At 37.5% G+C, this 14499-nt stretch overlaps 1 protein-coding gene across 1 annotated transcript in view; it reads left to right on the top strand.

Moving 5' to 3' along the window:
- Nucleotides 1–14499, top strand: part of USH2A (usherin) — a 930103-nt gene that overhangs the window by 183617 nt on the left and 731987 nt on the right. The window contains exons 11-12 of the mRNA XM_068986285.1: nt 3974–4169; nt 7599–8240. Of these exons, the coding sequence (XP_068842386.1) occupies nt 3974–4169; nt 7599–8240 (838 nt within the window). The remainder of the gene's footprint in view (nt 1–3973; nt 4170–7598; nt 8241–14499) is intronic.

Genomic DNA, 14499 nt, shown 5'->3' with positions numbered 1-14499 from the left:
GTATCGTTACCCTGCTTATTTAATTTATATACAGAGTACATCATGGGAAATGCCAGGCTGGATAAAGCACAAGTTGGAATTAAGATTGCTGGAAGAGATATCAACAACCTCAGATATGCAGATGACACCACCCTTATGGCAGAAAGTGAAGAGGAACTAAAGAGCCTCTTGATGAAGGTGAAAGAGGAGAAAGAAAAATCTGGCTTAAACATCAACTTTCAATAAATGAAGGTCATGGCATCTGGTCCCATCACTTCATGGCAAATAGATCGGGAACCAATGGAAACACTTTTATTTTCTTGGGCTGCAAAATCACTGCATATGGTGACTGCAGCCATGAGATTAAAAGACGCTAAGAAGAAAATTTTCCTTAGAAGAAAATCTGTGACAGACCTAGACACTGTATTTAAAAGCAGAGACCTTACTTTGCTGACAAAGATCCATATAGTCAAAGCTATGGTTTTCCCAGTAGCCATGTATGGATGTGAGAGTTAGACCATAAAGAAAGCTGAGTGCTGAAGAATGATGCTTTTGAACTGTGGTGTTGAATAAGACTCTTGAGTGTTCCTTGGACTGCAAGGAGATCAAACTAGTCAATCCTAAAGGAAATCAACCCTGAATATTCATTGGAAGGACTGATGCTGCAGCTAAAGCTCCCATACTTTGGCCACCTGATGTGAAGAGCTCACTGTTTGGAAAAGACCCTGATGCTGGGAAAGATAAAAGGCAGGAGAAGAGGGGCACAACAGAGGATGAGATAGTTAGATAGTATCACTGACTTGATAGACATGGGTTTGAAATAGCTCTGGGAGATAGTGAAGGACAGGGTAGCCTGGTGTGCTGCAGTCCATGTGGTTGCAATAACTCAGACATGACTGAGCAACTAAACAACAACAATAATTTTGTAGATCAAATCAAAGCCCTGTTTTGAGTAATAATCTGGATTTCATGGGGCTGGGTAAAAGTGGGGTTGGGATAGACAGTCAGACACAAGGGGGCAAGTTACTTTCCTTGCATATCTTTTTGACCTATACATGTCTTTGATACTGTTTTCCATTATTTTCTATAGCTTTAAATAGTACATGTATAAACCTTTTTCTTTCAGCGTGTTATACAGTTTGTGTCAATTATCTTATCCTTAAGTAATGATTCCAGTGAGTTCTATTTCCTAGATGAAAAATAAGGCAGTGATAGATCCTTTAAAATTATTTGGTATAAAACCCCTTCTCTGTATCTTTGTTACTGAATCCTAATCTCATGTGATATTTTTGGATATCCCAAGATTTTAAAAATAAGTCAAACCGTGTCTTTCCACAGGTAGTTTACCTCCTTGTGTGCAAAGGTGGCAAGCTGATTCAGTCTGAGTTGAAGGGAGTCACCAGGAGACATGCCAGTGGTTTCATAAGAGACTTGATGTCTGTATTCACATCTCTCATGAAAGTCCTAAGTTGTTATTGAAATCTTCATACTTATTTCACATTTTGTATGTGTATATTCCCTTGTGAAAGGTTTTAGCTCTTTCTTTAACCAACATAGCATTACCAGTGAAGATAGAAGATGAGTATTTTATTTTATAGTCTATGTATTTTCATTCTCAAACAATAGCTCAAAGAGAAAAGTATTCCTTTTATCAGATAATGTTTTAGTTGTCAGTGCACTAAAATAATTAATGTTTTAATATTTTTCAGTTCAGTTCAGTTCAGTCGCTCAGTCGTGTCCAGCTCTTTGCGACCCGATGAATTGCAGCATGCCAGGCCTCCCTGTCCATCACCAACTCCCGGAGCTAACCCAAACTCATGCGCATCGAGTCGGTGATGCCATCCAGCCATCTCATCCTCTGTTGTCACCTTCTCCTCCTGCCTCCAATCCCTCCCAGCATCAGAGTCTTTTCCAATGAGTCAACTCTTCGCATGAGGTGGCCAAAGTACTGGAGCTTCAGCTTTTGCATCATTCCTTCCAAAGAAATCCCAGGGCTGATCTCCTTCAGAATGGACTGGTTGGATCTCCTCTTAGTCCAAGGGACTCTCAAGAGTCTTCTCCAACACCACAGTTCAAAAGCATCAATTCTTCGGCGCTCTGCCTTATTCACAGTCCAACTCTCACATCCATACATGACCACAGGAAAAACCATAGCCTTGACTAGACGGACCTTTGTTGTCAAAGTAATGTCTCTGCTTTTGAATATGCTATCTAGGTTGATCATAACTTTCCTTCCAAGCAGTAAGCGTCTTTTAATTTCATGGCTGTAGTCACCATCTGCAGTGATTTTGGAGCCCCCCCAAAATAAAGTCAAACACTGTTTCCACTGTTTCCCCATCTATTTGCCATGAAGTAATGGGACCAGATGCCATGATCTTTGTTTTCTGAATCTGGAGCTTTAAGCCAACTTTTTCACTCTTCTCTTTCACTTTCATCAAGAAGCTTTTCAGTTCCTCTTCACTTTCTGCCATAAGGGTGGTGTCATCTGCATATCTGCTGCTGCTACTGCTAAGTCACTTCAGTCGTGTCCAACTCTGTGTGACACCAGAGACGGCAGCCCACCAGGCTCCCCCATCCCTGGGGTTCTCCAGGCAAGAACACTGGAGTGGGTTGCCATGAGGTTATTGATATTTCTCCCGGCAATCTTGATTCCAGCTTCTGCTTCTTCCAGCCCAGCGTTTCTCATGAGGTACTCTGCATATAGGGCTTCCCTGGTGGCTGAGAGGTTAAAGCCTCTGCTGCATTGCAGTCTGCCTGCAATGCAGGAGACCTGGGTTCGATCCCTGGATAGGGAAGATCCCCTGGAGAAGGAAATGGCAACCCACTCCAGTATTGTTGCCTGGAGAATCCCACGGATGGAGGAGCCTGGTAGGCTACAGTCCATGGGGTTGCAAAGAGTCGGACACGACTGAGCGACTTCACTCACTCACTCTGCATATAAGTTAAATAAGCAGGGTGATAGTATACAGCCTTGACATACTCCTTTTCCTATTTGGAACCAGTCTGTTGTTCCATGTCTAGTTCTAACTCTTGCTTCCTGACCTGCATATAGGTTTCTCAAGAGGCAGGTCAGGTGGTCTGGTATTCCCATCTCTTTTAGAATTTTCCATAGTTTATTGTGATCCACACAGTCAAAGGCTTTGGCATAGTCAGTAAAGCAGATGTTTTTCTGGAACTCTCTTGCTTTTTTGATGATCTAGCGGATGTTGGTAATTTGATCTCTGGTTCCTCTGCCTTTCCTAAAACCAGCTTGAACATCTGGAAGTTCATGGTTCACGTATTGCTGAAGCCTGGCTTGGAGAGTTTTGAGCAGTACTTTACCAGCATGTGAGATGAGTGCAATTGTGCGGTAGTTTGAGCATTCTTTGGCATTGCCTTTCTTTGGGATTGGAATGTAAATCAGTTAAATTCACTCAATATGGTTAAATCATAATATAAATGAATCATAAACATGCTGAAATATTCCTGAATGGAATTGTGCCATAAAAACATTGTTAGGATCATTATCAATAGGCGTAAATGGATGCTGTTATGAACTTTATTTTAAACATTGTTAAAACTTTGGTGGGATGATATTATAGAAACATTCTTAGTTGAAGCATCAGCATGCACAGAACAAGTCTGGATCAAGGAGTAAATGAGAGGAATGAAAAAGGTATGGGTAAAAGACTAACTTAACTACTGGCCCATTTCTATTTTCAGTCTCTCCATGACTATATTTTGATTTCTTCATATGTTGCTGAAGGCTTAATTCCACTTCCCTTTTAGTCATATACTACTGACTTCCGTGGGTTTATTTTCATTAAGTTCTATATATTCACCCTGCTGAAGCTCTCCCATGTTTCTGTGTTGGGAAGAGAAATACCTTATTACCCTCTTGTCTGTTTCACATTTAAAGTTTTTTCCTCCCCGCCCTCCCTGTCTTGTACCTAATGAGCAAATTATCTAAAAATAGATACGTTCATCATTCTACAAAATGTTGTATCTTCTCTAGATCGGAGGCCAGTGTAATTGTAAGAGACATGTGTCTGGCAGACAGTGCAATCAGTGCCAGAACGGATTCTACAACCTCCAGGAGTGGGATCCTGATGGCTGCAGTCCGTGCAACTGTAATACCTCTGGGACAGTGGATGGAGATATTACCTGTCACCCAAATTCAGGCCAGTGCAAGTGCAAAGGAAATGTTATTGGTATGTAATGCAGAAGTTTGCAGTCACATCTCTATTACCATCTGGAATAAAATCCTCTATTTGATTTCTTTGCTGAAGAGTAAAGCAAATTTCCTTGCTCAAGGCAGGCTGGGAAAAAAAAAAAACAATTTGGATGAAATTAACTGTCTGAAAATGACTAAATTAATAATTCTCTCAAACTACAGCTTGAAGCTTAGTTTAATCAATCCTTTAGAAGTTTCTTTATTCCGTAGATGCAATAGTTCACATGGTCCCATACTAATAAGTCATAGAAAAATATAATTTGCTTACTTCATAGATGTTTCTTTTAGAGAATTAGCACTTTTCAAAATGTTTTACACTTAATGAGTTCTAAGCAAATCATTTCCATGCTAGTTTTCTTAATAGACTAAAATAAATGGATTTTTTCAAAATGTTCTGTGCTACAGGGTCCTTTGTGATAAATCTTTCCATTTTTTTCTATTATATTTCTTTGAACTGTTCCTATGAAATGCAAAATAAGTCAACATAATTCCACAGATCATGTATATTGCTAGGGTTAGTTATAAAGGGCCACATAATTTTAATTTTGTAATTCAGCACCAAGCTGATTATAATAAACAGCTACCTTTGGTGTTATTTATCATTTTTTTTATACAAGACGTGCTTTTTTGTTTGTTACTCCCACAGGTATTTTTCAGAAATTAGATTTGATTATAGCAATTTATTACATCCAACATTTTTGAGGGGAACCACAGCCACATAAGGACAAAATTTATCAAGTGCCCGAAATGCACTATGTACATAATGCACTTTGAAATTTTGATATATGAGAATATTATGAGAGGAAAGTTTCCTGATAAAGTAAGTCTTATATTGTAACTGAGCATGTCTTGGTTTGTATAGGAAGTCTAAAAAAGACCTTTACCTTTCTATTGTCATTCAAGACACCAAGTCGTCCATGGTTTTTCTTACACTGACCTGAACCTTATAATAATAAAAACATGCCTGGCAGACACACAAACACACATACGCCTGCAAACATGCATATATACAAATATGTGAACATATCATTTGGAACAACATTTTCATTTCTGATATAACACTAAAGCAAATTCTTTACCTTTTTTATATATGAGTATACATTTGTCATTTTGTACAATACAGCTAGACAAGCATTTTAATTTAATACAAAAGAATATGGGCCTGCTTTATATTATACAAGATTTTTCTGGTTTAAAAAAAGATTAAATCAGAATCTTTATCATAACTTGCCCTTATGCATTTCAAGCATACAAAAACTAACTTTTCAGGAAAAAAAAGAGTAACATAAATAGAAGCATGCTTTTGTATAAGTGCTATCTGAGATAGTGAATGAAGTTTTTCATGTTCAATCTATATAGAATCCTGTGTTCTTTGATATAAGATATACTTTAAATTCAAGATGTGAAAACAAAATTTAAAGAGAGATCTTTAGGGACAATCAAATGGTTACATCTCTGTATCAGTAAAATCTTTCCTGTGATATTTTCCAGAGCTTAGGGAAGAAAAGCATCACACATTACTTGGAATTTATTACAAACTTGCTGTCATTTACTTGTATTATTGGATAATCTTGGTAGTTTTCTGCAGGAAAATATAAATACATATTTTTAAAGATAAAATCATCAGTTTGATATTATTAACTCTAGAGTTACTTCTGCATATGCATTATTTTTTTAATAAAAATGTAAACTGGATATGTCAATCTGTTTTTTTTCCTAATGGGACTACAAGTAACTATTCAATTTTACTTTGTTCTTATGATTAAGAAAACAATAGAAAATACAAGTGTATGTTGTCTGTGCTTCAGAAAGCAAACTGTTAGATTTCACAAAACTGTTAAATCTTACTAATGATTCTATCACCAGTAAAATACATTAGCACCAATAATTTTATTAAAGTAGGTCATTCATCTAGAATAAAAAGGGAGAAGAATGTGAATTAAATGCCAAGTGTGCTAACTCGCCTGTACTTGTTAACACTGAATGTGATGCCCTGTAGGCCTTCCTGAGTATCGTTAGGAATAGATTACCTGTCAGGAATATGTATGGCATATTCAAATAAGCACTGTGCATATTTTTGAAACTGATATGATATGAATCCATGTAGACCAATTTTAATAGTTCAAAATGAGTCATAATTCTTGTTAACAATACAGTTATTTTTAAAATTTGCAGCAATAGTGGTCCTTTTTTATTTTCCTTATTGAAATTAAATGATATGCCTTAGGTGAGTCATTCATCACTGTTAAAGAATTTGCCTTCCATTGGAGTTCTTGAATTTTTATCCATATATATGCTTATATATTATGCATTTCCGTCTGGTTTAGGAAATGCTTTTCTGCATATGGGCTCCTGACTGTTTTTGACTGTTATTTTAACACTAATTGTTTAATGTTGTTATAGCTTGAAATGTTTCAATTGATTCAGCCTCACATAGTCAGTTATTTAAATTCATGCATATGTGAAAACTAGCTAAAGAAAGCATTTTGCATCTCAACATTTACTACTTAAGAGTATTTTTTTATTCCTTTGCATTGTAGTACTCTTTTTTGAAACTCAACAAAGTTGTCAGATTGAAGTATAGGTGATAAAACATTTTTCTCAGTTTGTGAAATGTATGTATGTATGTACTCCTTAAGTACAGGTAATACAAACAGCAGAATTTACTTAGTGTTTAAAGAGGTAAGTTCTGAATCACACAATATGACAAGTAATGTGATTGCTTTATGAGCCAAGGAGAGCATAATTTATACTAATTGAAAATGATAAAATATAGGAGTGTATAAAAGCATTGAAATAAAATTGCTATGGATAACTTTTATTTATATTAATTATTTAAATGTGTGATATTCAGAAGTAAGATGCGTGCTGTTTCAACAAAATAGTTATCAGGTTAACATTTATTAATCATTTTGAATGGATTCTGATTTCTAACAAAATAACTTATGCAGTAATGCATAATTCTTCTGTATGGCTTTGAAAACGTATTTCACTCTCGACTTTTAAATGAACATACTTTGTTAAGATAAAATAAAAATGATGGTTTTAATATAGTTAAATAATTTCAAAATAATAGTTCTGATGTTTGTTATAGGAAAAGATTTCCATTATGTGTAACAGAAGCAACATTTGCTTTAAGAATTTTTCTTTGCATTAAGTAATAAATAAAATCTTATAGAGCACATTGCAAAAATTAATGTGGTATGTGGGTACCACTTAAATATTGCCATCATATTTTGACTATACTATCAGCCCTCTTTGGTATTACTTGTGAAAAAAACACTCAAAGTTTTATTGTGTCTGTATTAAATGTCTGTAACAGCATTGTTTGCACTTCGACTATCTTGAAAACTTAAATAGAGTTATTTTCACATCTCTACCTTTTTAAACATATTTTTCTCTTTAGGTCTCAGATGTGATCACTGCAATTTTGGGTTTAAATTTCTCCAAAGTTTTAATGACGATGGATGTGAGCCCTGCCAGTGTAACCTCCACGGCTCAGTGAACAGACTCTGCAATCCTCTTTCTGGGCAGTGTGAGTGCAAAAAGGAAGCCAAAGGACTTCAGTGTGACACCTGCAGAGAACACTTTTACGGACTGGATGCCACCGGTTGTAAGGCCTGTGACTGTGATGTGGCAGGGTCCCAGTCTGGGACGGTCTGTGATGCTTGGACAGGACAGTGCGTCTGCAAGCCCAATGTTGGGGGAAGACGCTGCAGTGAGTGTGTGGAGGGATACTTCTACCAGCTGCAAAACCATTCTTTCCTCTGTCTGCCTTGTAACTGCGATAGGACTGGGACCATAAATGGCTCTCTGCTCTGTGACAAATCGACAGGACAGTGTCCCTGCAAATTAGGAGTAACAGGTCTTCACTGTAATCAGTGTGAGCCTCACAGGTACAATCTGACCGTTGGCAGTTTTCAAGGCTGCCAGATGTGTGAGTGTGACCCCCTGGGGACATTACCTGGGAACATTTGTGACCCACTCAGTGGCCAGTGCCCATGTTTGCCTAATCGTCAAGGAAGAAGGTGTAATCAATGTCAACCAGGTAAGAGAAATGTGTTACATTTTCAGTACAAGACAACTTACTTTTTATTCTGCATCAGGTGATTCCTCGTTGCTTCTCGGTTAGGACTTTGAAAAAGATAATCTCCAATACCACTGTTGCATTTATATTGTTATCTAATAGAGATATAACTATCTGGTCTATTAAAGATTATGTGGCATATTTGTGTTTCTATATTGGAGTGACCATTTAGATAAATGCCACATTCAGACACTTAATAATTGAGACTTTTATTTCATTTCTCAACTTGAATTAAATTCCCTTTTAGCAACTAAATAAAAGCTAAGAATAGCAAGAATATATTTTATATTCCAGACAAAGGAAACTTGAGTTGATTATCTGCACAATGCTAGATATTCAGATGATGAACTTTCTCAATAAATGCTAAGTGTTTTTATTGAATGAGCTATATGTCCTGGCATCATATAGAAACATCTAAAATTACTTAAATTTTTTTTAAGGCTTTATTTACATTTTCCCTGGTGACTCACTGGTAAAGAATCCGCCTACAGTGTGGGAGACCTGGGTTCGATCCCTGGATTGGGAAGATCCCCTGGAGACGGGAATGGCTACCCACTCCAGTATTCTTGCCTGGAGAAGTCCATCGACTGGATAGTCCACAAGGTCGCAAAGAGTCAGACATGACTGAGCGGCTTTTGCTTTCACTTTCATTTACATTATTATTATTATTATTATTTAAATTTTGGGGGCTTTTCTGGTGGCTCAGTGGTAAAGAACTTGCCTGCCAATGTCGGAGACATGGGTTTGATCACTGGATCAGGAAGATCCCTTGGAGAAAGAAGTACAACCCACTCTAGTATTCTTGCCAGGGAAATCCCATGGAAGAAGGAGCCTGGCAGGGTATAGTCTATGAGGTTGCAAAAGAGTCTGACACGATTTAGTGATTAAACAACAAAAAAAGTTGATTTAGAGTGTGGTGTTAGTTTCTCCTGTACAGCAAAGTGAATCAGTTAAATGTATATATCCATTCTTTTTTAGATTCTTTTCTCACAGATGTAGACAACAAACCTATGGTTACCCAGTGAGTAAGGGGGAGGATAAATTGGGAGATCAGGATTGGCATATGCACACTCCTATATATAAAATAGATAACTAATGAGGACCTATCTTATAGAACAGGGAACTCTACTCAATACTCTCTAGAATTATTTTTAAAGCCATTAAATTAATAAAATAGGCTACTATTTAGTCCTACTGTGTCCATCTTTCCAGATTTCCCAATTGGAAGAAAAATGGACCCTATCCATGGCTTTCTCCTTGCCTTTATATGATTTAATGATTTAATTAAAGCAATGTACTTTCTTTAGGGTACATTCATCATGATGTTATGATAAGTGTAAATATTTATCAGTTGTTTAACGCTGTACTAATCATTGTCCTGTCTAGGAAAATTAACTCTGAGTTATCTGAACCTGTGAAAATGAAGGTGATACAAATTTAAAAGGGTGATTTGCCTGCCAGAGAGGATAAGACTAAGGAATTCAGCTCAGGAGAATTGGACAAAACCTCTCCCTTGACATTGGTCAGTGTGACAAGTAAACCCAAAGAGACAGAAAAGAATTGATAAATAGTTAATTTCCTTTAAGATAAAATATCAGAAAAAAATTCAAACTAGCTTCAATATAAGTGGAGGCTTTATTATCACTGAATGTTCCATAAAACCTGACATGGAGCAAATGCAGTCAGGACTTAGAAACTAGAAAGCTCCCATTCATTCATTTATTCCCACCCTCTGTCTCTTTCTGCAGATGGGCACCTTTTGCTTCTCTTATCCTCTCTGTGTGATTGTATGGTCACTGCTGTCCCCTGAGTTTGCTTACAGTTCTAATTCCAGCTATACAGAGAGACATTAGCTGCTTCTTAGTTACAGTTTCAGGAAGGAGATCCTAATTGACTCTCATTGATTCTAATTGACTGAGTTTTGTTAGGGTGGCCATGTCTGTGGCAGTTCACTGTGACCAGTGTCAGGATCACCTAAAATAAGCCTGGCTTCTAGGAATCACTCCTCCAGGTAGGACCAAGGTGGTAACTATCCCAGGAAACAGAAAGATAATTGAGAGTTGAGCAGATAACCTACCTGACAGCTGCAGCATATTATGACTTTCAGCTTCAGATTTATCCTTCCAAATGTGCAATCATTTTTTCATATTCTAAGACTTTTAAAAAAAATATTTGTTAACACTTCAGTTCTGGAAATAATGTAATCCATTTCTGCACAAACAGCTATGATTTATATATCCTTCTTCGTAAGTAAGCCAGCAAAAGTTAATAGAGCAAATGTAACATGCTTTTGACTTGTTGTCCATTGTTAAAGTTTATTTAGTGCTTCATTCTGACCTAGAATATAGCGATGCAATAGAACTAGAGATCAATGGACTCAAATCACAACAGGAGGGTCAGGGCTCCAGATCCTCTTGTGGACTAATACATTCAGTGGAAAAAAGAAACTGATAGATTCCTTGGATAAGGTTCTATTGGAGAGTTTTAGGGCCTAGACATGTCTAAGAGATTCCTAGAAAATTAAGCATAGGCAGATTTTTCAAGAAAAGAAATATAATCAATCATATTTTAGGGTATAACTGTGAAATAGATTTATACAGTCATAATAAAATAATCTGTGAATACTGATTTAAGCAACTAATGGGATTATTGAGGAGGTATAAAGAGCTAAATATTCATTTTCTAAAGTGGAAAGACAGTAGTATAAATGTTAGAAGTTGAGATGTAACAGTATATGTATGTTACTCAGAAACAGAGAAATGAAAGTCAGAAGAAACTATAGGAGTTGAAGGTGGTTACTATAGGCAGGGACATTTCTGGGAGAAGGATGAAGAAGCAAGATGCCACTTTACATTGGGAATCTTTAAATTCTATTTAATTTTAAAAACTGTATGTAAATGTTGATAAAAATTAAATTGAACGATTAGAAATCATGCTCAATCCTCATGGTCTCCTGACCACTTTCTTTTGGGGATTTATCTGGTATAGTGTTGTTTTTTAGGAGAATAGTTTCTTAGTAAATATTTGCCTAAGTAGAGATGTCACAACACTCTTCTGCAAAGGTATATGGCAAGCTGTTCTCTCTTTTAAGGAGGATACTGGATGAGGATCATTACTATTAATGAAAATCATTATCATATTTAAAGTAACCTTGTATGTTATTTACTTGTACAGTTGTCTTATTTCCCTTGTTTGAGTTCAACATCTTGAGAGTAAAGGTTATATTATTCAACTTACATAGCCATAATATCATCCTGTGTGTGCTTAGTCACTCAGTCGTGTCCGACTCTTTGTGACCCCATGGACTGTAGCCCACCAGGCAAGAGTACTGGAGTGGGTTGCCATACCCTCCACCAGGGGATCTTCCCAACCCCGGGATCAAACCCAGGTCTTCTGCATTGCAGGTGGATTCTTTACCATCTGAGCCACCAGGGAAGCCATAATATTAATATATTGTATATTGCATGCACTCAGTAAGTGGTTTGTTTAATTGAAATGAGAAATAGTCAGGAGTTTTACCAAGAGCATCTGTATTATGTAGGGTTCTCCGGAGAAACAGAACCAATAGAAGATGTACGTGTGTGTATATGTGTTTGTGTGTTTTTTCCCCACTGAATATATCATTCCATGGGAAGATCTGAACTCCTGACCTATTGTTTTGATTTCAGCCTATCTACCTATAGTCCTGTTGCACAGCTCTATCCTCGTAGTTTTGCAGCTTGCTGAAGATTTCCTTCACGTGTCTGCTATATTGGATACCTGGTGTCCTGAAGCCTATGTTTTCTTTTTTTTTTTTTCTTGGTTTATTTGTGTATTTGGTAGAATAAATGCTTCAGTAGCTTCTAAGTAAGAATACAGGGAGGAAAGTGGTTTGTTTATTTTTTTAAAGAATTTTGAACATCTGAAATTATCTCTATTCTATACTTGGAGCTATTTGAAAATTTAGCATTATATGGAATCATTTTCACTCAACAAATTTATTTCACCATTATCTTCTAGCAGTACCAACCTGATTCTTGCTTCTTTCTTGTTTTTCTTTTTTTTTTTTTAACATTCCAGAAGTTTTACTATTTCTATATCCTTCATTTCAGAAAATTTCATGATGAGATGCTTTTTGTTAAATAATTTTTCTGGGAGTTTACTGGGGCCTTTTTTCTGTAGATTAATGTTCTTACGTCTGGGAAAATCTATAAAACACCTTCATAGAAACATCTAGACCAGTGTTTGACTGAGCAACTGGACATCAAATCTCTCCAAGTGGACCATAAAATTAACCATCACAGACACCAGTTCATATCATCCCCATGTTCAGTGTAGCACTTCATCCCTGTACCTGTTGAATACAAACTCTCTCTGGTTTAACCTCTAAAGAGAAAACTCAGTGTCTTCCCTCGAAACATTATAGGGAGAACCTTTGGTTTGGGGAAAGTCACACCTTCCTTCAGAACTCTCTGAAGCCTTCAATTTCACTCCCCCCACCCACCCCGCACCCCCCAGTTCAGTTCAGTAGCTCAGTCGTGTCCGACTCTTTGCGACCCCATGAATCACAGCACGCCAGGCCTCCCTGTCCATCACCAACTCCCAGAGTTCACTCAGACTCGCGTCCATTGAGTCAGTGATGCCATCCAGCCATCTCATCCTCAGTTGTCCCCTTCTCCTCCTGCGCTTAATCCCTCCCAGCATCAGAGTCTTTTCCAATGAGTCAACTCTTCGCATGAGGTGGCCAAAGTACTGGAGTTTCAGCTTCAGCATCATTCCCTCCAAAGAAATCCCAGGGCTGATGTCCTTCAGAATGGACTGGTTGGATCTCCTTGCAGTCCAAGGGACTCTCAAGAGTCTTCTCCAACACCGCAGTTCAAATGCATCAATTCTTCAGCGCTCAGCTTTCTTCACAGTCCAACTTTCACATCCATACATGACCACTTGACTAGACGGGCCTTAGTCGGCGAAGTAATGTCTCTGCTTTTGAATATGCTATCTAGGTTGGTCATAACTTTTCTTCCAAGGAGTAAGCGTCTTTTAATTTCATGGCTGCAATCAACATCTGCAGTGATTTTGAAGCCCAAAAAAATACCCCCAGAGTTATACAAACTTGCATCAATGAGCTTATTATCGGCCTGTCTACCTTAGGTGCTTGGCTTTTACTTGTAGATATCTGTCCTTGACTGCCATTTCCTCTTCTGTTCTTTTTTATTAAACTTTTTGAACTTTAGAAGGACAATGGTTCAATCAACCATGCTTAACTGAAAATGTTACCACAGTATGTTCTGGGTTGTTATCTTTTCAAATCAAATCCTTATAGCCATCCTTGGTGGTCTTTCTCACACTCTTATCTCTTTTTTTCAAAATCAGTCTTATTGGTTTCACCTTTGTATATATCCAGTATTTTACCACTTCTTAGCACACTCAATTATCCATCTGGGTCCACGCCATGGTCATTTTCCTCCTGGACTATCCTAGTAGCTGCCTGAAGTCCCTGTTTCTCCTCTTTATCCTTCTCCAGTCACTCCCCAACATACAGCCAAAGTGATGCTGTTCAAGCTTTAGTCAGATCGCATCACCCCACCATGCACTGGCTTTCCATAATTGTAAGGCAACAGCAGAGTTGATGGACTCTAATGGCCCCTATGATTTGTGATGCCCATGAACTCATTTCCAGAAGACAGTTTATTCCTCTCCAGCCTACAAATCTCACTGCTTTCCCCAGATTGTTCAGTGGTCTATACCCGGCCTTGGAACACACCTCCATAGTGGGGGGGTCCATATATAGTTCCTGAACTAGTGAGTAACTTCATTGAAAAACTACCTCAATGCTCTGCTCTTATTAGCATGAGATTATTGCAAACCAGGGAGTGCTTCTTTAGCTACACATAGTGAGAGTATGGCTTTCTACCTTGCAAGGGAGGAAAGAAAATGGTAGCTTAAGGAGTTAATGCATTTTTTGGACAATGCAAGATAGTTTGTACACTTACGTGTAGCCTATGGAAAAATCAAACTGTGTTTGTGGACCTCTTTTTTTTTTTTTTCCTGTTTTATATTCTTCTAGCTCCAGAAACTACTCTGAATTTTGCTTTCTGGGTTTTATCATCTCTTCCTGTGAAATTTACATTGAAAATAGAAACCCAGAGCCTGAAGTATCTTCATTATAAACAGATGCCTCACAGTTGTCAGCCCTGCATTGGGCACATTAAAATGCACTTCTGCAATCAGAAAACTTTCT

This window comes from Capricornis sumatraensis, chromosome 14 (genome assembly GCF_032405125.1).
Source record: "Capricornis sumatraensis isolate serow.1 chromosome 14, serow.2, whole genome shotgun sequence".
Taxonomy (NCBI): domain Eukaryota; kingdom Metazoa; phylum Chordata; class Mammalia; order Artiodactyla; family Bovidae; genus Capricornis; species Capricornis sumatraensis.
This window is presented reverse-complemented; position numbering and strand designations above follow the sequence as displayed.